The following is a 27,286-nucleotide window of genomic DNA, read 5'->3' as shown; positions in this document are numbered from 1 at the left end:
CCTTTAGCTTGAAAAACTTCCTGTAACATTTCTTGAAGTGTAGGTCTAGTGGTGACAAATTCTCTCAGCTTTAGTTAATCTGAAAATGTCTCTATTTTACCTTCATTTCAAAGGATATTTTCAGAGGATATAAAATTCTAGATTGACAATTTTTGTATTTTTCAGTACTTTCAAGGTGACATCCATTGATTTCTAACTTGCATTGTTTCTGATGAGAAGTTAGTGGAAATTTTATCATTGTTTCCCTGTAGGTAATGTGTCTTTTCTCCTCTGGCTCTCTAAGATTTTTTTCACTGTTTTTTGGCAACCTGATGATTTATCTAGGTACTGGTTTTCTTTATGTTAATCTTGGTTGGAATTCATTGCACTTCTTAGATCTGTGGGTCTTGTTTTTAAAAAAAAAATTTAATAATTTTTTGGTCATTATTTCTTCCAAAAATTTTCTGCCCCAATCTCTCTCTCCCGTCTCCTTCTCTACCTGCAACTACACAAATGTTAGATTGCATGACACTGCCCCTCAGAACACTATGGTTTTATTCATTTTTCTTTTCTGTCTATTTTCTCCCTGTGCTTCAATTGGCTTAGTTTCAACTGATTTATCTTCAAGTTCTCTGATCCTTTCTTTTACAGCATGCAATCAGCTGCCAAATCCACCCGGTGAATTTTTCATTTCAGATATCAATTTCTATCAACTTTTTTTAAGCTCAGTCATAAGTCACATTTTTCTCATTTTTCACAAGTATAATGATTGTATGCTCTGTTATAAACCAATGTTATTTTAATAAAAAAAGAGAGAGGAAAAGTCATTTAAAAAGGGAAAAAAATACTAATCATATGCTGGACACAGTAGAAGCTTCATTATTGAGAACATGGATTATATCGTCTTACTTTAGAGTGAGCTTTGTTCTGGCAGGCAGTTAATTTATGGGCAGATCAGACTGATACCGTAGAGACTTGGTTTTGGGCTTTGTTATGTGAGATCTAGAGTAACCCTCACTCTATGGCTAGAACAGCCCTATTCCTAAGATATAACTTTTCTGAGGTCACATATGAAAGCACAGGATGGTCAGCAAGTTCTCCCCACACTGACCAGTTTGAACTCCAACATTTGCAAGCATTTGGCAACTTTCGGATTTTCCATTTAGCTCACAGTCCCACAGTAGCTGTTTTCTGCCAAGCCTTGCATGTGTGCAGCTTCATATTTGACCAAAGGCTCGATGGCAGGCCTTCAGATTTCTGAGGCTCCTTTTCTATGCAATTCCCTCTTCTCCAGTATTCTAATCCACAAATTCCAGCTGCTTCCGCATCCCTGAACTCTGATCTCTGCTTCCTCTGCTTAGAGAGTCTGCTGCTGTCTGTTTAGGCTTCACTTCTCTGTGTCAGTTTGGAAAGTGACCCCAAAGAGGAAGCTGGAGTGAATATGGAACTCACCTCATGTGCTCTCTCTCAACTGACTGTGCTAATGGCCTGAGTCCATCCATTTTTAGAGTTGCTTACAGCAGGAGTTAACTTCATCAAGGCCAGAACCAGAAGTCCTTAACTTTAACTTTTTTAAAAAATAACTTTAAAGTCTATTATCTTATTTCACCTTAAAATAAACACGTAACCTGATAAGCACATGTTATTCCCATGACAGATTAGCAAACCAAGATATAAAATGTTAAATAACCAGTTTCCAAGAAATATATTTTATTCCATATGCAAATATTCATCAAGCACCTACTATGGGCACTTGGTAAGTGACATAGCAGCAAAAGGAACTCAGAGAATGTAGTTGCAACCTACATTCTTTATATTCAGTCATCACTAAAGCACATAGACTGTACCAAAGAAAATATGTCTAATGAATGAATAACCAAGAATCAATCATTCAGTCCACCAGGAGCATGCCTCTACTCTCAAAAACAACTACGATTTACATTCATGATTTATTTTTTCCTGAAAAGACTCCTATTTGCCCTGCAAGTAATTCCATTGCTACACAGTTATATTTTTCAATTCCCTACATATACTTAATTTTTTCATATTAGTAGGTACTGTCTAACCAAGTCATTTCTATTTAGCTATGCCAAATTTGCTTCAGCTAACCCTTAATCGTATTTCTGATTTTCACCTGGCAAAATCGAATATATTTTCCTGGCACATGGAGAGAAAATATAATAAAATTTCTAAATACCATTTCTGCAGCATCACACCAAATGGTAATATCATTTCTCCCATCTTCAATAAATCAATCAAAGTGATACGTTTCTACCTTACAGATTTTCATCTCTCAAAGAACCTCTTAACCTGTCATTTAGCCCAATATATGTAAGAGTGACTGCAGGAAAATGGTCATAAAGTTAAGCTACATATATGTTTATGAAATAGCATTTAAGGACATTTTAATATTGATTACCTTAATATATGACTAATTCCAGTAAAGTAAAGTACATTACAACAGAAAGCCAGACACTGTGCATCTTCCATTGCTACATATTGAATATCTCCTCCTAATTTTAAAGCCTGGCAGAAAAAAGTCTGTTAAAAGGTTTTTTTGAGATGATAGAAGTTCATGACAGCAGCATCACCTTTAAATAGAAACATTACTTTCGCGCTCTGTTTACGATTAAGGGAATATTTTAGGTGGCTAACTTTTTGTTTTGCTTTAATCTGTTATTCTGAATCAAGGTGGCACCCTTTAAAAAAGGACCTTACCTGCAAAACATCTTGGATCTTCACCCACACGTCCGCCATGTCATACAATTTGACATCTTCCTGCTGAGTCTGTGGAATCACGACAGTGTCTTGCAGGTATCCCAGGACCACAGAGTGTGCAGTGGCTACAGCATTAAACTTGTCAAATAGCAACTCCAGCAGTTCTAGAAGTAACCTAGTGATAAAAACAAGTATAACACAGCATTTACACACACAAACACACGCAAAGACAATTTACACCGGACTGCAAGAAAAACATGAAACTAAAGTGAAGTACCAGACTACCATGTAAAGAGCCCAACATAGACTTCAACAGATTTGATTCCGAACAGTTGTACGATCTACGCAACTTCTGAAAATTTATCTAAGCCTCAGTCTCCTCTGCCATAAAATGGAGATGATGTAAGAATTTAAAAACCAATTGTAAAGGCCCCAAACCAGCAGTAGCAGCTCACTAAGCATTTGTTTCCTTTTTAATATATTTCAGTGATCACTATACTAGTACTCTGTATTCATACAGGCAGTTTCTCTAAGGAATTCAGGCAATTTTTCAGACAAAAGTTCAGATGTCACACAGAATATGCTATTCTCTAGCAATAAATTGGGCACTTTGGTAAGTATACTAACCACTTTAGTCATAGAAAGCTGCACTTACTACCATTCAAATGTATAGCCTAAGTTGCCTGAAAAAAAAATACACACCTGCCAAGCAATCTGATTTTCACCACAGGGAGCAGCACATTATTTCATTTTTCATAGTGAGAGATGCTAGACACATATTATTACATCAATTTTATATAGTCAAGGACACAAAATGAGGTTGCAAGGCAGCTGAGCCTAGAACAAAAGGTTCCATGTCAGTGCATTTAGCCACCTACCCCTCACCATAGTTCTAAAATGTAGATGTATGTTTAGAGAGAGCTCGGAGCTTCAGGTCACGGATGCAAAGTAATTCCTCTATCACTGAGCCTTACAGCTTCACTGATCTCCCAAGCCTGGAATCAGCCTTTCCTCCTCTGAACTTGTATAGTATTCTATCCCACTTTTAAGCAACGTACCACTTGTGGCTCACATACATGACTAAATAAATGTGGGTCACATTTATGTTTATATAGACATTTGACCTCCCTTCTCCACTATTACTCTTTCAGGGCAGGCACTGCCTTATACACCTCGGTACACTGGGGAGCACTGAGAACAATGATCAGCAAATATTTACTGAATGAAGCTAACATGTATACCATGAATGAGAACAGAAAATTTTGGAATGTGATCTTTTTTGTATATTGTACGGCTCTCAGTTCATAGTTCCTAAGCAGACTTATAAACCAACCTGGAAAGTAGGAAAGGAAAGCAAAGGGCTTGTCAGCAGTGTCAATTAACAAAATTTTATTACCACAAATAAGAGGTTACAACTACAATCTCATCAGAACATATAGCATATTATGTATTACTATGGCTTCTTTACTACCCAATTACTATAATTAATGTGCCAATGTGACAGCCAATAACCACCTTATGATAAAACCCTAACATCTACTTGACATTTTAATTTAGATGAGACAGAATCAATAAAAATTTATGTTGTACTCCTAGTCTAGAATATACATAATCCAGAAATTACACATTGTATTTATAAATAGGAGCTATTCTACTTTTTGAATGATGATTTTTTCAATCTCTCAAAGCTCAATTCATATTTATACTCATATACACCTAAAAGAATTCTTCTTTCTCATCTACGTTATTGGAGAACTACTGAAATATCAGCAGAGAGAGGTACAAAGTTCAGGAAGATGTGTCTAACATAAGAGCCAAAATAACTAACTCAGTGCAGAAAAATAATCTGTATAAACTGGTAACTGGCATCATACACAGTAAATATCTGATTAAGTGTGAAGGTTCTACTTTTCAAATAAGGATTTATGCTAAATATGTAAGCCTGTAGTTCCAAAATATCAGTGCACAGACCATAATGTATTTTTCAGTGGTAGTTAGCAAAATAAGAAAAATAGGACCGTATACCATTTACTTTTCACAAAGGTAAATTTATTTAATTTGATATTTAGGGTACTCTCTTGATAGGAAAATTTCAGTTATTTTCTCTGGCAGTTATATTGTCAAATGTCCTTAGTTGAAAAAATTAAAACTTAATAACCTTATGTTATACCCCAACATTTTTTGAAATCATATTGATCCATGCCATTCAGAAGCCTGAAGGACACTGGTGTCCAGCCTATCAATGACATGAAGTTCTAGGTACAGGCCTACAAACCAGCAATAAAGCAGAAAACACTGGAAGATAAATGGGTGCTCAGAATGGAGGGGTGCTGCTGTCTGGCTCCTAGTGGGAAATGAAGTGTAAGATGAGATCCATGGTATCTATTAACATCATGGAAATAGCAATCCTTTGATAAAGTGCTGACACACAGCCAGCTTGCGTCACTCCTAGGGGATCAAGGCCAAGACATACCCGTTGTAGTGTGACCATCATAGGCACAAGACAGGCTATAGGGGGAAGAAAGAAGGGAGAAGAGACAGGCCAGAAGTGGAAAGATTCTACTTGCAACTCTGCCTTCTTTGAAACATCCGCCCATGTCAGAGAGGGAGGTTCTCCTTTGCTTACCACAGCACAGTCATGGCAATGTTAATAAAACCCTCAGCTCCGACATCAGAATTAAAAACTTTTGTGCCACTAATGACACCACCAAGAAAGTGAAAAGACAACCCACAAAATGGGAGGAAATATTTGCAAATCATTTATCTGATAAAGGATTTGTATCTAGAATGTCGCAAGATTTCTTACAACTCATAATAAAAAGACAATTTTTAAATGGACCAAGGATTTGAATATACATTTCTCAAAAAAAGATATATGAATGACCAATAAGCAAACAAAAGATGCACAACATGAGGGGGCCGGCCCCGTGGCCAAGTGGTTAAGTGTACGTGCTCCAGCTTCGGTGGCCCAGGGTTTCGCCAGTTCAGATCCTGGATGCGGACATGGCACCACTCATCAGGCCATGCTGAGGCAGCATCCCACATGCCACAACTAGAACCCACAGCTAAAAATATACAACTATGTACCGGGAGGCTTTGAGGAGAAAAAGGAAAAATAAAATCTTTAAAAAAAAAAAGATGCACAATATCATTAGCCATCAGAGAAATGCAAATCAAAACCATGACATACCATTTCAACCCACCAGGATGGCTATAATCAAAAAGACAATAAAAAGTGTTGGTGAGGATGTAGAGAAATTGGAACTCTCATACAGTGCTGGTAGGAATGTAAAATGGTACAGCTGCTTTTGAAAATGGTTTGGCAGTTTCTCAAAACATTAAACATAGAGTCACCATATGGACCCAGCAATTCCATTCCTAGGTATATACCCAAGAGAAATGAAAACATACACAGGCACAAAAACTTGTACACAAATGCTCAGAGCAGCATTATTCCTAATAATAAAATAGTAAAATTGTAAAAGTAGAAATAATCCAAATGTTCATCATCTGATGAATGGACAAACAAAATGTGGTATATTCATACAATAGAATATTACTTGGCTATAAAAGGGAATGAAGTACTGATACATGCTACAACATGGATGAACCTTGACAGCATTATGCTAGGTGAATAAAGTCACAGAAGACTACATATTGCATGATTCTATTCATATGAAATATCCATAAAAGGCAAATTATAGAGACAGAAAATATATTAGTGGTTACTTAGGTGGGTGAGACTTGACTACTAAAGCATATGGGGTTTGTTCTACGGGGGGACAAAAATGAAACACAGAGTAGTGTGAATATAATAAAAATCACTCAATTGTATACTTTCAATGGGTGAATTGTGTAGTATGTGAATGTTATCTGTTTAAAAAAAGAAATCAGTTGTGGCTCTGAGTGAAGACAATCAGAACCCAAAACATTCCCTACAGTAAAGAGAAAATATACAGAACAGTGAAAAAAGGAAGCTGATTGTCTCAAAGTGAAGTACGATGAAAGCTGATTCCTTGGGAATCTTACTACCAGGAGGACATTAGCTTTTCTCTTTTGGTTCCCTTGGTTTTGTTGGTTTGTCTTTCCTTCTTATATAAGTAACCTGTTAGAAACAACAAATTCATATTCTTTCCCAGCATTGATAATTCCTAGCCATTTAATCACGAAAAAGTACCACAACTTCTCCAAGTGTTCCCATCTGTAAAATGGAAGTATTAATTAAAACCTGTTCTAGAAGCCTCACAGAAGTGCTGGAAGATCAAAGCAAAAAATGGACAGAATGAGTTGAGGTAACGGTACCACATTAATGAGAGAGGATAGTTCAGGATCCCTTTGTCTGGGTTTCTGGGTGGAGCAACTCTGAATACCATGGTTACCTTTCCTGAGAGAGAGAGAGAATTAAAGATAGAAATTTGGAAGCAGAGGTGTTGGGTTTGGATCTGGACCTGTAAAGTTTAAGGTGTTAGGTACTTGGATATGCAAGTCTGAAACTCAAGAGAGAGACTGATATTGGACATTTAAAAAGTGATAAACATTTGAGAGGATGAGATCACTCAGGGATGATATGCAGAGCAAGAAAAGCAAGCAAGTCCAGAGCCAACGCTCCCCGAAACAGCAGCACTGAAAAGATGATTAGGAAGTAGCTAGGGAGGAAGAAGGAAGCCAGGAAGGAAAATTTTAGAAGACAAAGAAGAAGAGAATATCAACATAATCAAGGCTACACAGAGGTCACATAAGGTAAAGACAGAGAAATTTACAACTCACAGGCCTCAGTGACCTTAGCAAGAAGGGTTTCAGAGGAGCACTGGAAGCTGAACTCAGCAGTGGGATGAGGAGTGAATGGTTAATAAGGAAAAAGAAACCAAAGTCAATCACACACTTTGCAAAAGCATACCATTCTTCACCAACATATGCACTCTGAAAAAAGAAAAAGGAAAAAAAAGACGACTTTCTCCTGATGCATCGAAGAATCAAAGAGATTAGGAATCACTCACATAAATAGGACATAAAAGGGCACCAGTCTGGCCCAATTTAAAGCTACCAGAAATAAACTGAAATATGTTAATATTCATATACACTCTCCAACAGCCCACACAATACTAGATTGAGAAAACAAATGTTCGCCTTCAGCTGCAGACACACTCAAGATGACCTAAACACACAAAGCCCCACTAACATCATTCCCTACTCCACTCCTACCACAAAATATTAAAAAAATAAAAAGAAGAAATAAAACATTACATTCAGTTAGCCCACTTGCTTAAATCCTGTTAGGATCAAGGTTTTTACCACTGATCTAAAAGACAAAAGAGCAGGCCAATCATTAAATTACTAGAGATTCCTTAAATGGAATTAAATAAGAAAAGGCCTCTTTTAAGAATAAGCCTAAGAACCTTAGCATTAGAATTTCAATTAATTGCAATTTCCACCCTTCAGAGGAAAATAACACACACACGTTATTTCTAGAGTCACAAAATAGTATGCAACAATATGCAATACAACATCACAGTTGGTGACAGAAAATATTAATCCTGGAATGGCAACGTGGTATAAATGCCAGTAGAAAGGACTGGCATTAGAAACCCAGACTTGACACCAGCTCTCTACAGAATAGCCATGGGACTTTCAATACGTCACGGGCCTGTATGAAATCTCAGGTTCTTCAAAGATAGGTTTCCTCAACTATAATTTCCTAATAACAAATTGTGAGAATTAAATGCAAAAATGTATGTGAAAGTATACTAATAAAAAAGCAAACTCAAAACAACAGTAAGTTGTTTTCTGTACCTTTAACAGTTTCCATCTAGAGGGGGAAGAAAGGGAGAGATGAGAGACACCACTGATATTCCCACGGCCCAGCTGCATCTCTGTCCTTCCCTCAGCTTGGTTAGTAGAGTCTTGCTTATATTCTATAAGATGCACCAGTATCATTCCAATAAAACTCCCTCTATAATTAAGGTAGTTGGAGTTGGGTTTCTGTCACTTATAACTAAAAGAGGCCTAATTCACAGAAGAGCCAATTCTTGATTCCTCTGTGATTCTACAATCCCTCCAAACAAAACCAGACGATCACAATGGCCTGAGAGAAGTGACAAAATACTGACGCGCATGGCTTCCTGGGCCAGAAAGTGAGGACTCAGTCCCTGTTTTATGCTTCTCAGAATGGAGAAAACACTCAGTCAAATGTTGTGGGTGACAGAGTTCAGGAGCAAAAGAATGAGCAGAGGAGGGCGGCAGTATTAGGACAAGGCTAGGATTAGAGACACCAACCTGGGATCCTCTGCATGCAGCTGGCACCTTAAGCTGTCATGATGGAGGAAAACAATAAGGCTGATGGAAGATGACGAGGATCATGACGACAGCGACAAGGACTATAACAAACACTGCTATGTCAACAACTGCCACACTGATTACAACATACGTACTAGGCACTATGTGAAGTGCTTTACCTGGATTATTTCATTTAATGCCTGGAACAACCCTGTGAGGAGGGTACTACTTTAATCTCCATTTTATAGACAAGAAAACTAAAAGATAAGGAGAGAACGAAGGACTCAATTTTGGAGAATGTCCCTTTTTAGGATGTGTAACGCCCCTTTTTAGGGGTGTTGGAAAAAAAGGAAGTAATTTAAGGGAAAAAAAGGCCAAAAAGATATCAGTACTGTACAATGCTAAGGAAACCCAGGCTAGAAAGAGCGTCAACAGAACTGTCTATACTGCCTCCACCTTCTCACCGCAAACTGGCTTTTACCCTGGTACTCTACTAAACCAACTCTTGCAACAGTCTCAAATAATCATTTGTCTCAATCTACGAGGCACTCTTGAGTCCTTATTGAAATACGGGCAGCATTTGTTTCTACTGAGCACTTACTCCTTGAAACACTACCTTCCACCAGGTCCACAACCCTGAACTCTCCTGCTTTCCAGCCACTTATCTGGCTGCTCCTTCTCAGGAACCACTTCCTCAGCCTGTTCCTGAAACGCTGTGAACTCTTCTCAATCCTCACACCCTCTCTAGGTGAACTCAATCACCACGTATGCACCTGCTGATGACTCACAAACAGCTTCTGGCCAGATCACTTCCCTGAACTAGAGACCTCAAACTTAACATGTCTTCAACAGAACTCAGCATATTGCTCCCCAAACCTACTTCTCCACGTCCCCAATGTCAGTGAATGGTACCAATTGCCCCAACAAATCATCCCTCCATCCCTCCTCCCTCAAATCCAACCAATCGCCAACTTCTTTTACTTCTGCCTCTTGACAATCTCTCAAATGGGACTACTTACTCCACTGCCGCTGTTACTCTGCTAATGCGGTCATATCGTCTCTTCCCTGGATTATTAAAACAGCCCTAAACTCGCCTCCTTTCCTCCAGTCGCTGCCTCTCCCCCTCTAGACCGTAAACTAGTTGAGGTTAAGAACTGTATCTGATTCACTACTATATTCTAGTATGTGTCACAATATTCGGCATGTGATAGGCAATAAACGAGTATTTGTTGAGTGAAAGAAGGAAAAACTGAGCTCCAACAGATGGCAGAAGTAAAGGTCTGATTACAGACAACAAACGGTAAGAAACGAAATTTATAGATTATAACCTCCTGGTTTTAGAAGCTCACAATAAAAAATACTTCACATAAAACTACCTTCTCAAAAAGATAACCTATCAACCTAAACATGAGAACCAAAAGAAGTATAGCTACAAGCTGAAATACACATGCATTCAGAGCTAACATTAGTAATACTGCAATAAAAGCCATTTTATGTTAAAAAAAAAAAAAGAGAAAAGCGTCAATATGAAGAAAGTATTTGTTCTGTAAACACGCATCCACTTATCTGGCAGGGTTTGAAAATAGCCTTCCTATAGCTATAAGTAAAATGTTACCTGTGCCCCAAGATCTTCTTCTAACTTCCTACCCATAGCCTTCTCTATGTATCTCATCTTCAAGTGCCACCATGAAAAAAGGGAGAAGAATAAGAAGAAAATGTTAAGGAACAGTCACAGTTGCACAAGGCAAGAAATGTCTATGGTATAAAGCTGTATCATCAAGCTGTGAAAAATGTTCAATATTTAAGGTGAGATACGACTATCTGAATCTAAATTTAACATCCAGGGAACCTTGAATTAGTCATTTGGCTGGAAAACCCATGTCTGCAGCCAAGAAGCTGCCTTACTTGGTCACGAAGCAAAGACACACAGGCAAGGGAGAAAATCAGTTCTGTTCTACCACTTATCTGCTGAGACCTTAATATCAGGGTTCTGCATTTTCCCACTGACAGACAAAGGCAATAACCAGAGAATATTTATTTCCCCACTACTATGCTCTAAAAGATAAGAAAATATTGAACTCTGAGCTTAGGTTTTAAAAGAAATTGATCATCAATTATTTCATATCAAAATGGTCTTAGTTTTATATGCCTATATCTCACATACACATTTTCCTACTAGGCTTGGCTGAGCTAGTATTTTTCATTTCCAACAGGACATGGATCCCATTTAATCTGCAAGGTTATCTAATACCTGCTTTTAAGGGGTAGAGATAAGTTTCACCACTTATTAATAACAATCTTCATGTAAAAAGAAGTTACTATTTGAGGAGTGCTGACTAATTCTCCATCTGCACTATGAAAAGAACAGGAAAAAAACTATTAGCAATATAGAATGAAACACAGTAAAAATAAAAAGAATACTGAACTGGGTCCTGGCTCCAGTCATTTCCTTCCTGTGTCACTTTCCTACTTGGCAAGTCAGCCTCTCATGCTCAGTTTCTGAATTCTGGAGAGATGACCTCGAATGAACTTCTAATTCTAATGTGTGGCAAATTAGAGACTAAAATTAGAAAATAAGCCCAGGCCCTCTTTGTTTTAATGAAAGTATTAGTATCATTCTTTCATAAGCCTTTCCCAGGGTAGTCTCTTCAATAAAATGTATTGGGAAAATTGGACAGCCATGTGCAAAGGATTGAAACTGGACCATTATCTTACAGTATACACATAAATCAACTCAAAATGGATTAAAGACTTGAATGTAGACCTGAAACGATAAAACTCTTAGAAGAAAATACAGGGGTAAGCTCCTTGACATTGGGCTTGCCAATGTTTATTTGGATTGGACATCAAAAGCAAAGGCAACAAAAGCAAAAATAAACAAGTAGGGCCACATCAAATTAAAAAGCTTCTGCACAGGAAAGGAAATCATCCACAAAATGAAAAGCAACCTACAAAACGTGAGAAAATATTTGCAAAAAGTGAAGTATAACGAAACTTGTTTCCTTCAGAGTCTTACTACCAGGAGGACATAGCTTTTCTCTTTTGGTTCCCTTTTTTGTTTGCTTGTTTTCCCTTATATGTGCAGGTTATTATTAAATAACCTGTAATAAACAAAAGATTCACATTCTTTCCCAGGATTGATAATTCCTAGCCCTTTAATCATGAAAAAAATCTCTCAATTTCTCCAAGTTTCCCATTTGTAAAACAAAAGCATTAATTAAAACCTGTTCTAGGAGTCTCACAGAACTGCTGCAAGATCAAAGTAAAAAATGGACAGAACCAGTTAAGGTAATGGTACCATATTAAAGAGAGAGGAGAGTTCAAGATCCCTTTGTCTGGGTTAATATCCAAAATATATAAAGAACTCACACAAGTCAATAACAACAACAACAACAAAAACAATCCAATTAAAAAATGGGCAGAGGAACTGAATAGATATTTTTCCAAAGAAGACACACAAATGGCCAAAAGGTACATAAAAAGGTGTCAGCATCCCTAATCATCAAGGAAACGCAAATCAAAACCACAATGAGATATCACCTCATATCTGCTAGAATGGCTATGACTGAAAAGATAACAGATAAGTGCTGACAAGGATATGGAGCAAAGGGAACCCTTGTGTACTGTTGAGTGGGAGTATAAACTGGTGCATCCACTATAAAAAATAGTATAGAGGTTCCTCAAAAAATTAAAAATGGAAATGCCATATGATCTAGCAATCCCACTTCTGAGTACATATCCAAAGGAAATGCAAAGAGGGTCTCAAAGAGGTACCTGCACTCCCATGTTCACTGTAGCATTATTCACAACAGCTAAGATATGGAAACAACCTAAGTGTCTGTAAATGGATGAATGGATAAAGACAATGTGACATAAGCATATATACATAGACATGTATACACATATATCACACACATATATGCATACACAATGGAATATTATTCAGCCATGAGAAAGGACATTCTGCCATTTGTGACAACATGCATGGCCTTGAGGACATGTTAAGTGAAATAAGTCAGACAGAGAAAGAAAAAGACTGTATGTTCTCACTTACATATGGACTCTAAAAAAGCTGAACTCTAAAAATGAAACAGAGACTAGAAGGGTGGTCGCCAGGGGCTGGGGGTGGGGGAAATGGGGAGATGGTGATCAAAGAGTATAAACTTCTAGCATTAAGATGAATAAGGTCTGGGAAGCTAATATACAGTAGGGTGATTATAGTTACTAACACTGTATTATATACTCGAGAGCTACTAAGAGAGTACATTTTAAAAGTCCTCACCACAAAAAAGAAATGGTCATTCTGTGATGTGAGGCAGGTGTTAGCTAATGCTATGGCGGGAATCATTTTGCAATATATAAGTATACCAAATCAACATGTCATCTACCTTAAACTTATACAATGTTATATGTTAATTATATCTCAATTAAGCTAGGGAGGAAAAAGCCTTTCCCTCATTCCAAAAATAATATTTTAACACAGCAGAACGTTAGAAAAATTATTCATAAATCCACTTCCCAGAGATAACAAAAGTTAAGATTTTAGGTGTATATTCTTAGTACTTAGTTGTTGTTCAGTCTTAGGACAAGAATGTACAAGGTTTCCAGGGGAATTATTTAGGTATTTAAGTCATCTGTTTGATTGTCAGGTGAGCTAATTAAGGTCCATTTACTTGGTGGCTGCTGATCACACTTCTATCTCTGAGAGGCCTGCCACGGATCACAGTGTTGGATATAGGGGGGAGAATGGATACGTCAGTACAAATACTGCCCTTCTCCTGAGGAAAAACAAAATCAAGCCCAGGAAAGTCATGTTTATATAAGGCAGAAAGCAAACTTACATGATGGAGACTACTTCTACTTTTTTTTTTTCCTCCCCAAATCCCCCCAGTACATAGTTGTATATTTTAGTTGTGGGTCCTTCTAGTTGTGGCATGTGGGACACCACCCCAAAACGGCCCGGTGAGCGGCGCCACGTCCACACCCAGGATCCAAACCAGGGAAACCCCGGGCTGCCGAAGCGGAGCACGTGAACTTAACCACTCAGCCACGGGGCCGGCCCGAGACTACTTCTACTCTTAAATCCACCACCAACAAACTTCGTGAACTGTCAAATTACTTCAGCTTTCACATTTCCCTGGGTAAATCTGGGATTAATAATATCGCCCCTACCTGTGATGACGCCAACAGTGAGCCTCACTCAGGTGAGATACCAGATGGCAGACTGCTTTGCAAAGCATAAATGCTACAAAACTGCAAACCTTGGTGATGTCTGTGATGTTATAAAGAGTGTTCTCAGACTTCAGCATGCATAAGAATCATCTAAAGCATAGATTCCTGTGGGCCCTGCACCCAGAGATTCCAATTTAATCATCCCTCCACCACAGGGATAATTTGCATTTCTAACCCTCAAGTGACAGTGGTGCTGCTGGTCCTTAGCGCCCCACTGAGAGATTTAAAAAAAAAAATTCCTCTTATTAAAAAATTATCTTTTTTTAATTTATACATTCATTAAACTTCTTGGGCATTTAATATGTTCCCAGCCCTAAATCAGGCTGCAAACACAAAGTTTTTTCTTCTTACAAACTCATGGTCCAATCTGGTGAGAGATCATAATAATAGGATGGTCCAGGAGCTACAGGAGCCCGGAAGACATGAAATACAGCCTGAGATACACATGAAGGTAGTTTAAGCATATCTGACACCACTCCTAAACATCATCAAGGGAAGAATTTCATTTGACACAAGTTTTTGTTTGTGTGTTTCTGCAAAGAAAAAGATTCAGTGTTAGTTTGAGCGTAGAATACCTTTTTATTATGACACCAATAAGTGCACATAAAATGACAAGGCCTAAAGCAGCTCCCACTATGTGCCCAGTAGAGCAGTGGCCTTGATGCAACATGAAGGCTGACACCTAAATAATGTTATCAATAACCCATGAAATAGATATTATCCAGAATTCTTTAACTGGTCCAATCTCTAATTTGAATCTGCATTAGTATACAAGAGAAGTCAAAGCAGATTTTTTTTTTTACTCTGAAAAATATAAAACAAAGATTTAAGAAATGTGATATTGAGAAAGACCTCTGGCCCATGCAGCCAAGCATCCTTTCTCTAGAGACTCTGGCCCATGCAGCCAAGCATCCTTTCTCTACAGACTATAACCCAAGGACAATACACAATCAGAAAGATAGCTGTCCAACTTCATGTTTACAAAAGAACTATGAACATTACTGACATTACTAATTCACCTGCTATGTTATGAAGATATCATCAATTAATTTATTTAAGTCTTACTAGAAGTACATAGGTTTGGGACCAGGACTACTTTCCATGGTAATGAATTGTATATTTTAGTTAACAGTCGGTGTAGTAACTCCCATATGTAAAGAATTAATTCCTTTCATTTGTTTTAAAAATATTTCAGTAAAGCTGCAGGGGATATTTTCTCATTGAGGAATAGAGGGATTTCTTCTATGTGTCCCTGGCTCATCCTATTCATACCCTTCAGTGTTTAATAGTTGGGCGTATTTAAAGCATGTTCTCACTGATACGTGTAATCAAAAGAAGATGTTTAATCAAATGGAATCATAATCACTGAAGTTAAATTTACTTGCTTCCCACATGCTTTGATTCGAATTAACTACTCATCTAAATTACACCGACGCCCTTCCTGATTCCAAGCTTGGCCAGGTGCTACCTGCAGGGCTTGGGAATGGCTACAAGAAGCCACAAGGACAAATGCTTGACCTTGCTTCAAAGCTGTTCTTACATGACTCTTCTGTAAAATAAAATGATCAAACCCCAAAAATCCTACATTTCAGATACTTAGGAGAGAGTATCTAATAGTCAAAGAGGAGATGAAAGGAAATACTACTTATTTGAAAAAGAAACACATGCCTGACTCTAGCCACAGGTCTAAAGAAATTATGAGAAACATCTCTCATTTATTTCCCTTTTCATAAACACTGTACTTGCAGTACAAAACTAATCTTAGCCTCTAGACTTTCTCATGATAAAACCACTTTACAAGACTGACCTGTTAGAACAGTAGGCCCTCATTCTGAATTCCGGGCTCTGAATTAAAAAAAAAAATTTAAGTATATTTTTTCAACTTTTAGAGCAATAATTCAAGGTATTTCTACAAATCTACAGCCTTCATAGACTGAGAAACTAGAAAAATAAAGTTTCAGAAAATGAGGCAAATACCAACCTTGAAAAAACCCACAACTATAAAGTAGATGATTCAGTGTTAGAATTATTCAGCAAGCATTCAGCTAACACTGACAATCAATAACATGATAGATACACAGGAGGCAGAGATGAAAGGGGTATACAGTCCATTACAATACAATGTAATGTTACATCTGTTTATAAGTAGTGTGGCCACTCCTTCAGATTCCAGATGTATCAAAAACATAAATATTAAGAATATACTAGAAGAAAGTTTGGGAAATTTTATTTATAATCTAAGAGTGGGGAAGAACTAAATTTGACACAAAATGTAGAAGCTATAAAAGAAAACACTGATGAATATGGCCTCAGAAAAATAAAAACAAATGTCTACATGGTCAGATATCAGAAACAAAGTCAAAAGAGAAAGAAACTGGGGGGAGAATTGCAAAGAACTAATTTTCTTAATGTATAAAGAGTTTCAGCAAATCAATAAAAAGACAAACATCCTAGAAAAATAGTTCACTGAAAAAGAATCATTATTTGAACATTCCATTATTGAAAATTCAAATGTTAGAAAAGTAAGATAAGATAATGACAAAGATTAAAACACTGGACAGCACAATTTGTTGACAAGGGAAAAGAGGAACTCAAACATTTTTGATGACATGAAAACTTGGTATTATCTCTAAGAAAAGCACACTTGGCAATAAGTATCAAAATCTAATCAACCACAGACGTCACCAAAAACTTCGAAAATGGCATACGAAGAATCTAGCTGCTTTCCTTCTCAATCTTATATGCCTATGTCAAGCTAGCTGCAAAACCAGAAGAACAACTGGTAGGTGCTATCAAATGAACAAAGCTTGATAGCTACAACTAGTACAAAATAACAATAAAAGCTGCCTTACTTTATTATTTAAAACACACACACATACACACAAGACACCCTCTAATGCCCACCTACACAGACCAGATCAGGTCCCCATGGCTATATGCTTTCACGACACACTTTGCTTTTCTATAGCACTTAACACAGTTTGTAATGTACTTAGTTGAGGGTTCTCTGATTAATGCTTTTCTTCCCCTCTAGACTTTAAACTCCATAAGGACAGGGACAATGTCTGATTGTTTGACATTTTAGCCCAGTTTCTGGCCCATGGCAAATATTCAAAATATGTGCAATTCATTCTTTCATTCAACAAGTATTTATTATGGGTCAGGGAGGCCCTGTGCTAGATTCTGGAGACACAGTGTTGAACGAGGAAAACGAGCTCTCTCTTCTCTTGAAGCTTCCATTCTAGTAGCAGTCAGAAAATGACCAAACACACACAGACACACATATACAATGAAAAGTAATCGTGGACGTGATCCAGTTGGTCTGCAAACAAGTATTATGTTTTCCCATACTGATACCCTCAATAGGCATTTCCATTTTAGTGATTTCTTTTGATTAAAATAACCTGAGTAATACTTTAAATTAATTCTTAAACAATAAATTTATTTTTCACTTTAACTTAGTTGCAAAATCGAAGGGGGAAAAAAAACCCATACAACCTTACTATCCAAACACAACTACTTTTAGCATTAAAGTATATTTCTTTCCTGTGTTTTCCATGAGTCTTTCTTCAATATCACCATGAACACAGAATATGCAACATTCTCTGCTTTTTATATCAGACACTTAATCTTCCTTCATTCATAACAGAGATCAAGAAACATTGCAAAGTGGTCTCCTCCCAAAAGGGAAAAAAAGTCCCCTTGGCAGCCATGACTTCAACTCCTTCAATTCTTTCTGCCCTGGTCAAGACCAACAGTTTTACCGAGCAGAGCAGGCCTCCAGCACCTCCCCCTGCAATGAATTTTCTGCCTTCACGTTTAAACTGGACCATTTTCAAATAGATGGGGTTAGCTGCCACACACATGTCAATCAGTCTCTTTCCGACATTCCTCTCTCTTCCATATCCTTGACAAGGTATCACACCTTTGAGAAGATTTTATTTCTTCCATCTATTCCTTATGTTTTCCTTATTTATTAAATACTAGACAACTTCTAGCTTCTTTGAAACAAAAATGATATGAAAATGCTCATGAGCTAGATTTTTGGAAAGAATCAATAATTAGGCAGCAGCAGTTGAAGAAATTGGTTATGAGCTACACAGGCTGCAGACCACATTAGCCATCTCAAACTGAAGACACAGCCTGCCTGTCTGAGGAAATTATGGGTAGCAGGTGGTTCTGGAAGATTAGCAAAGCACATGTTACCCTAATGTTTATCAAGTTGGCAACAATAGTGGTTGAATATTTTCCTTTAACAGTAAGCAGAGGTTTATAGACACTAGATCGATTATGAATGAACAGAAAGATAAAATATTTCTCCTATAAATAGATAATAGTTTGGGGGGGTCAAAAATAAAATAAAACAATAGGTGGGTCACCAAAGTGATTTTTAAAAACTGGCTGTGAAAGTATTCTGGCTCCATAGGAAGCAAAAGCAAGACAGAACTCACTAGCCTAGTTCCTTCCACTTTTCTAGAAAGTTGCACACAACATTAATTCTCTTTACATAAAGACAAATGAAAACAGGTCTGCAATGCATCACAACTAGAACATATTTAATAAAATGACATTGAACAATGAAACTTTTAGGGAAAGTTACAGCACTGGTATCTTGCCTCAGAGAAGCATTTATATGCCTATGATTTAGAATACGTTATTTCACTGGGGGGTGAGGGAGAGAAAATGTCTGTTGGGGAAGGAGGATTCATGGTTCTTTTTGCCTAGGCTCCAACTTTCTTTTGAAAAAACAGATTCTTATACCTTTAGTGTAAGATTCCTTGAATGGCAAATAATAATAATAATGCAAAGTATTGTGACTTCTCTCCAAAATAAATGCTACTAACACCTTCCCAGTACAGTTCGATGAGCACAAAGCACCATGCAAGCTTCGTGGGGTAACCTGACAATACTCTTTCTAAAATTCTAAACTTCTAGAAGCAACAATGCCAATCACTTTTGAATGAAATTTCCAAGGGCATTAATTCTTGAAGAGTTTTAAAGCATTTGATAGCACACAGCCACCACAGACGACCTCAAAATTACCAGTCATTTGGAAACCCAGTCCAATAATTTAATCTTTGACTTTCAAAAAGAGTGATGCACCCCAAATATTTACTTTCTCTGCACTATTTTATCTCATAATAGAGAGTTTTGGCCTAAAATTTCAGATTTGTACATTTTATAAAATGGGATCATGTTATAGACATGAAACCAAGACAAACAGATTGTTCACTTGCTAGTGTCCAATATATCTTCCCTACAAAAGCCTTTAAAATGCTGATAAAAAATGAAACAAATAGGGAAAAAAGCCCTCCTGCTGACTCATTCCTCATAGAGAAACATTTATTATTTCCTGGGGCAGTATGCTGAATTTCCACTTCCAGTGCTATAATATCCACTCCTGAATTCTAGAAGGGGCTTAGGGAATGGAGAGGAAGAGGTCAAAATCCTATGAAAGACACAGTGCTTTTAAGGGTACTGTAATGAGATCTGCAGAAAAGTTATTGATCCGTGCCCTTTCGTTTTATTTCCAATATATACTATACTCGTGTTATTTCCCTATGAAAGTTCAGTGTATTCATCTAGGGACTTGCAGCAAGAGGGCAAATAGCAAACCAGAATTTCGGAGTGTTCATTAGTAAAGAGGCAAAAGGTCTTCACGGAAATCCAGGCACCAGGCAAAGAAAGACGAAAAGAAAAGTTCAATTTAGAACCATTTCCAGCTTCCCTCCATCACAATGTGAGTGATGAAGAACATGGAAGTTGAGGAAAGAACCAAGAATAAATAAATGTGTGTATTTACATACATACGCGTGCATGTAATCGTACTTACTGGCGCTGCTCCACTAACTGCTAACCATATAACCTCATCCAAAGCAAGCAACCCTGTAAAACAGGTATTATTTCCCTCAGATTACCGAGCTAACATTTTAAACGCAGGTCTGCTTGACTCCAAAACCCGTGCTCATCAAAACACATGCCGTGAAATATTCTGTGGCAGAAGAGGGGTATAGGATGGTTTCTCCATAAATCATACTTCTGAATGAAGTTTACAAGGGAATTAGTTTTTGAAGAGTTTTAAAGTATAGTTAATACCAATGTTATTTAGGTATACAAAAGAATATAGAAAATGTAAATAGAGTACATTAACTTTTCCAAAAAATTTAAAGGAAGTCTGGGAATTCTATACTACATAAGCTGCTATTATTTCTCCTTAAATTTATCTTCTTTTTAAAAAAAATTTAAAGCCCTAAGTACAAAGAGTAAAATTTCCTGAACAACATAACAAGATTATGATCCCTCCTACACAATGTTTATCACCTCCCAAGAGCTCACATTATTTGAGCAATTGAGAAGACACTTTACTTTGCCCTCTGCTCTCATATGAAATTGCACTTCCCGTTGGCCTTTTTCCCCCAATGCCAAATTCCTGCCTTGTCCACATCTGGTATACATGAAGGGTTGGGGAGTAGAAGCACAGAAGGGGGAAGAGGGAAGAGAGACCCATGTATAGCGAATCTTGGATATTCTAGGAAAGTCTCAATTTCAACTATCTCGACCCACCATCAGATGACATTAGTCTATTATGCCCTAAACTCTGGTTTGGCAAACATGATCTCCCAGTGTACGACAGTCAATATAGAGTTAGGATCTGAGTACAATTTCAGTTTTCCGCTTATGAAACAAGAATTACAAAATCCAAACCCTATTAGTTGTTTTAAGGAGACACAGGAACTCCTGAGACTGATTTGCCTACTGGAAAATAGGTCCACACATTAAAGAAGAAAGCCCGGGACCAAGGAAAGACCATGGATTTGTTTTCAACTCCAAGACCAGCCACTTGTTCTGTGACTCTGAGCTAATTACTTATTCTCTGAACCCCAGTTTCCCTAACTGTTAAATGTGGATGCTAATAAGCAGCTCATAAAGTTGTAGCGAATATTAAATGAAATCTATACATCAAGTTCCTTGAATATTGCTTAGTACTTAGCAAATATTCAATAATTGCTACATTCTTTCATTTGAGTATGGACAACATGCTTTAAAACTTCTCAACAACCTCAAAAACCAGCTGAATTATGTTTATTCAAGCTGTTTTCCCCCATCTGAGTTTGTATCGTATCCAGAGTTGAAGGAATAACACCAACAGAAGATAGTATTTTCTTACTCCTCACCCTAGAAAATGTACAATAAATAGAGTTATCAAAAACGCAAACTGCACCCCATCTACCTAGGCTGGTTCTCCGCAGTGAGGTTCTCTCCCCTCTGATAGCTACTGTCGGCCACCTGGGTTGTAGACCTCTTTACAATTTGCTTCAGCTCCTGCTCCAAGCGTTCCTTGATTGCCTTCACTGTCTCTGGGATCTTCTTCAGTTTGGCCAGCCCCTTAATGAGGATGCCCATAAAAAGGGTGCTGTTCTCCTCCGGATCCAATTCCAAATCCTCCTTGATGTCCTGCAGGTTCATCTCCTTCACTGTAAAAAAAATAAATAAATAAATAGACATGGATTTCATTACAAATTCAAAGACAGAAAGGAATCAGACATTTTTCAATTAAACTTGTAATTAAATTATATTTACATAGAAACTATCTAAGAATCACAAAATAACAGTTACATTCCTCAAATCACACCCATCAGTTAGTAAATAAGAGGTAATAGCAATTAAAAAGAAGTAAGCAAATCTCCAAGGAAAGTTTTCCATAGACTACCACTTCTACGATGAGTCAGCCGGTTTGTGACATTTATTAAGCATTCACTGTTTATAAAATGCCATACTCGGTGCTGCAGGAGAATTCTAAAGAGCCAGACTGTAGTCTCAAATTCCTATTTATCAGTTAGAAGAAATAAGTAGTTTGATAAAAAGATATTATAAATACATACAGAAAAGAAAAGGTAAATAAGTTAAAATTACAACAAATGATAAAAGAAACGAAGAGAAATAAAGGAAAAACAGTATGCACAAGAGAGACAAGACTTCGAGGAAAAGAGTAATGAAGGGTATTTCATAAATACGAAACAATAACCTCATAGTTTTCATTAAACATATGTCTACCATAACATCAGTATCTACTGAAGACAAGTCTTGCTAATCCATGGAAGTTTTCTGAGAAGTAATTTTATGTCAAATGTCTCTGTAGACCTTTAGACTACAGTTTTCATCCAAATCATCTGGTTTTGAGGGGCTGCCCCATGGCCGAGTGGTTAAAGCTCCACCTCGGTGGCCCAGGTTTGCAGGTTTGGACCCCAGGTGTGGACCTACTCTGCTCATCAGCCATGCTGTGGAGACATCTTACATACAAAACATAGAGGAAGACTGGCACAGATGCTAGCTCAGGACTAATCTTCCTCAAGTGAAAACAGAGGAGGATTGGCAACAGATGTTAGTTAGCTGAGGGCAAATCTTCCTCATACACACACATACACACACACACACACACACACTCTCAAATTATCTAGTCTTAGGACGGAAAAAATAGCCTAGAATAGTGGTTCTTAATCCTTGTGGAGAGAAGACGGGACTGGAGTCTGGGACTTCCATTACCTACTGAAAACCATAGGCCTTTCCCTCAAACTAATGCACATGTATGAAAATTTCTCACATAACTTCAGGGTTTTCAAACCACCAAAAGAACCACAGGTTAAAAACCTCTGGCCTAATACTAGGTTATGATCAACCAAAGCAAAAGTGAGTCTAAAGGCAAACCCTAATAGTTAAAGTTTTTCCCATCCTCCCCTCTTCTCCACTCCTCAAAACAACTGGAAGATTTTTTAAATATGTGATATCCTGAAAGAATGTATGCATTCTTCTTAAGTAGATTCAACTAAATCTATAAGCTCAACTATACTATAAGCCTACTCTAAGTTGCTCAGCACCATGAGAAGGTACTCAAATCTATTTACTTAGGGAAAAATGAAAATATCCCAGTATATGGAGCAAGTCTTTGCAACTACCGCATAAAGTAGAAGTCTAAAACCGCTCTTCAGCTGACATGTAGGCTATTTTCCTCAATCCCTTTGTTTTGCTCCCAATTCATAAAACGCACTTAAATATGAACCAAAGGCATTCAATAACACATGATATAATTACTTACACAAGCTCATTCTTAAGTGAATAAGTCCTCCACATATTTATCCATGATGCTGTTCTTACTTGGACCCCCGAAACCCATGAGGAGAGAGAAGCACACAAACAATGACCAAATCCATATGGCTTTCTTTGCAACGTAGAGGGCATTTGATGATATGGTATTTAATTTTTGAAAGTTTAATACTAATAAACTGAGAGTAGAACCAAGAAGCCTTAAACCTCGAAAGACGACATGACAATTCTGAAAGCAAATCAAAAAAAGTCACCAATATTTCCAAATGTGACATTCCAAGAATAGACGTTTGAGTTACTTGTTTTGTTTTATACATGAAACGAGCTAAACGCCTCAGGCCACAGAATTACTACATTCTGCAAAACCAAGCCCAACAGCAAGAAGAGAAAAGTACTTAAGAGCCACGGAGCTGAGGAAATTCATCATGTTAGAGAGGGAAAATGAAGCAAAACTAAAAGCAGAGCTTCAGGCAGGAAAAGAAGTAAGAGAAATTTAGCTGGGACAAAAGGATCTTGAGTCACAAACAAGACACAAGCAAGGGGCCACCTGAACATGGCAGCCACCTGCCACAAGAGTGATTGGTGATGAGAGAAACTCAGTTTAAATCAATAAGTCCCTAGATTATGTGGCATATGGCTACTTACATCTGCACTAATATGATAGATAGCCTATTAAAAAATAACAAATAGGCAAGGTATGAATAATAAAATGCCACAGCCCCCAATGACACATTTGTTTACAACCTTATCTTTCTGTTTGTCTCCTGAAATCTCCTAGAGCATAAACACTGAATAGATCTAATATTAATTAATTTATACTATCTATTTCACTTACATCAGCCGAAAATTAAAAGGCAATTTAAAAGAATAATAGAATCAACCACGAAGACTAGTCTAATAATCACAAAAACCCTGTGAGGTCAGATTGAATTATTGGTGCTTTATGGAAAAAGCCTTATACAAAAATAATTCAGGTGAAATTTAGTAAGGCCTCATACCACAATTAGAACAAAACGTACATATTTCCAAACTACTACACCCCTAATCATTCCCCTGTATCTATATTGCTATAATATATACTCAATGTGTAGGTTCTAGAACACTTTAAAATTAGAAATATTTTACTCCCTTTCCCAATCCCCCTATCTTTGATCTTTTGTTCTGAGGATCTTATCAAGCAAGGGTTTCTTTTTTTATTTTTTTATTTTTTTGGTGAGGAAGATTGGCCCTGAGCTAACATCTATTGCCAGTCCTCCTCTTTTTGCTTCAGGAAGATTGTCACCAAGCTAACATCTGTGCCAATCTTCCTCTATTTTGTATGTGGGACGTTGCCACAGTACAGCTTGATGAGCAGTGCGTAGGTCCGGGGCCAGGATCCAAACCCTGGACCACCGAAGCAAAGCACGTGAACTCAACCACTACTCCACTATGCCAGTCCCAACACGTGAGGATATCTTGATGCTGGTGTTGAAGACTCTCACTGATAGTATAGTGCTAAATATTAAGGACTTTTGTGTCCTTTAACCAATTATTTCTACTAAAATCCTATTGGTCCTATTCTATTGGTCTATTGGTCCTAATTGGTCCTAATCGGTCCTAATTGTTTCTTATTACACACATACACATACACACACCTTGATATTGATAGATAAATACATAAACAGATATAAACATATATACCTATATAATGGGATATATAAGTATCTATGCCTAAGTGGATATAAATCATGCCTGTGGTTGAGGCTAAGCATGAAATCATGGAAGGAAGGTTTAACTAAGACACTTTGGGCACCGCTTGGCAACAGCCATGCTGTGGTAGGCGTCCCACATATAAAGCAGAGGAAGACGGGTACAGATGTTAGCTCAGGGCCAGTCTTCCTCAGCAAAAAGAGGAGGATTGGCAGTAGTTAGCTCAGGGTTAATCTTCCTCAAAAAAGAAAAAAATAATAATTCTTGTGCTTCTTGTAAATTCATACTTGAGACATTCAATCTGGTCAAAACATAATTATACATAAAATATAAATTAAGAAATTAAAAATAGTCTGGCTCAGGGGCTGGCCCCGTGGCCGAGTGGTTAAGTTCGCACGCTCCGCTGCAGGCGGCCCAGTGTTTCATTGGTTCGAATCCTGGGCGCGGACATGGCACTGCTCATCAGACCACGCTGAGGCAGCATCCCACATGCCACAACTAGAAGAACCCACAACGAAGAATATACAACTATGTACCGGGGGGCTTTGGGGAGAAAAAGGAAATAATAAAATCTTTAAAAAAAAAAAAAAAAAAAAATAGTCTGGCTCAAAATTGAGAGTAACGTGTCTGTGGACAAGAAATGCAAACAGTGAGCAGAACCAGACTGTGCGTCCAATGAGCTCCGGGTGGAGAAGCAGATAAAGGCAGGCAGGATTTGGCCCATGTAGGGCTACAGAGACTTCACACGCTCCACTGGCCAGGGAGCGGACAAAACCCTCTATCGAGGGCTGCAAACACAGAATCAATCAAACTCCAGACCTAGGCTAGTAGGCTGCCGACCTCTCCAAATCCTTCCCCTCTATTCATGCCCCAGTGGAGGGACTTGGTCAACTATATACCTTAAATACCATTCGTTTCACCAGTGAACAATTACTTCTAACACCTTTTATTCTAATTAACGCACCCACTGGTGCAAATTGAGAGAGCAATATCAGATGCACTGGTTGCCTCTGGAGTACTGAATCTTGATTAGGGTCTTTCAAATGTTAACTAACTACCCCTGGAGTGTGGATTCCTGATTAAGGTACTTCAAAAATGTTAACTAAGCACCCCTAAGGTGTAGATTAAATTACCGTAAAGAAAACTGCAGACAATGGAACACCCCACTCCTGAAAAGAGGCTGCCAAAAGCTATTGCCAGCTGCTACTTGGGGCTATCATAGACACGAAGCTAGGAGTTTTGCAGCCTCAGCACAGGATTAGCTTCAACTGAGAGGTAGAGATAAACCCCACATTACAATAAGTTTTGACAGCACAATGAATGGGCAGTGGTCCTTCCATAAGTGAAAGTGGGCTAAGGGGGAAATGATAGTATGTTTGCTTGTGGGGAGGGTAGAGCAGAAGACTCTATTAAGATAAAAACAAACAAAATTAACCCTGTTGAATCAGTTTTCCTTGGGACAGAACCTAACTTGCCTTATCTCATTTACAGCAAGAAGGATGTACCTTTGAAGGTCAAGAAGTAGTAGCCAAGGGAGAAGAGACTACTAAAAATATAACAGGGGGGCTGGCCTGGTGACACAGCAGTTAAATATGCACCTTCCACTTCGGTAGCCCAGGGTTCGCTGGTTCAGATCCTGGGCACGGACCTATGTACCACTTCTCAAGCTATTCTGTGGTGGGTGTCCCACATATAAAATAGAGGAAGATGGGCACAGATGTTAGCTCAGGGCCAATCTTCCTCAGTAAAGAGAGGAGGATTGGCAGCAGATGTTAGCTCAGTGCTAATCTTCCTCAAAAAATAAAAATAAAGGTAAAAATAAAAATATAACAAGGATACAGGATAAGAGACAAGGACCAGATGAATAAATTGATAGTTTGTACTAATAGCCACTAAAATGTATTAGGTTGCGTCCTTTGTTAATATTTTTGTAAGTTCAATTGCCCAGGGAGATAGCATGATGTAGAAAGTACAAGAGCTTAGCATCATACAACTTTAGATTTAATTACCATCTTTACCACTTTCTAGCTGTGTGATCTCTCTCGAGTCATTGCATCTCTCTGGACTTCAATTTCTTCATCTGTAAAGTGTAGATAACATTATCTACAGAATTAGACGTATTAAATGAGATAATGTGACATCAAAACACAAAATCAAACCCCAAAAAAGTCAAAAAATGTACTTTTAAAACTTCTAGTTTGGGGGCCAGCCCAGTGGCGCAGGAGTTAAGTTCATACATTCCACTTTGGTGGCCTGGGGTTCGCCAGTTTGGATCACAGGTGTGAAAGTGGCA

At 37.8% G+C, this 27,286-nt stretch overlaps 1 protein-coding gene across 1 annotated transcript in view; it reads right to left on the bottom strand.

Moving 5' to 3' along the window:
- Positions 1-27,286, bottom strand: part of EXOC4 (exocyst complex component 4) — a 736,410-nt gene that overhangs the window by 634,913 nt on the left and 74,211 nt on the right. The window contains exons 6-7 of the mRNA XM_046669741.1: positions 21,434-21,677; positions 2,698-2,872 (exon numbers count right to left, since the gene is read on the bottom strand). Of these exons, the coding sequence (XP_046525697.1) occupies positions 2,698-2,872; positions 21,434-21,677 (419 nt within the window). The remainder of the gene's footprint in view (positions 1-2,697; positions 2,873-21,433; positions 21,678-27,286) is intronic.

This window comes from Equus quagga, chromosome 8 (assembly GCF_021613505.1).
Source record: "Equus quagga isolate Etosha38 chromosome 8, UCLA_HA_Equagga_1.0, whole genome shotgun sequence".
Taxonomy (NCBI): domain Eukaryota; kingdom Metazoa; phylum Chordata; class Mammalia; order Perissodactyla; family Equidae; genus Equus; species Equus quagga.
Note: the sequence above shows the minus strand (reverse complement) of the source record. Positions and strands in the feature narration are given on the sequence as shown.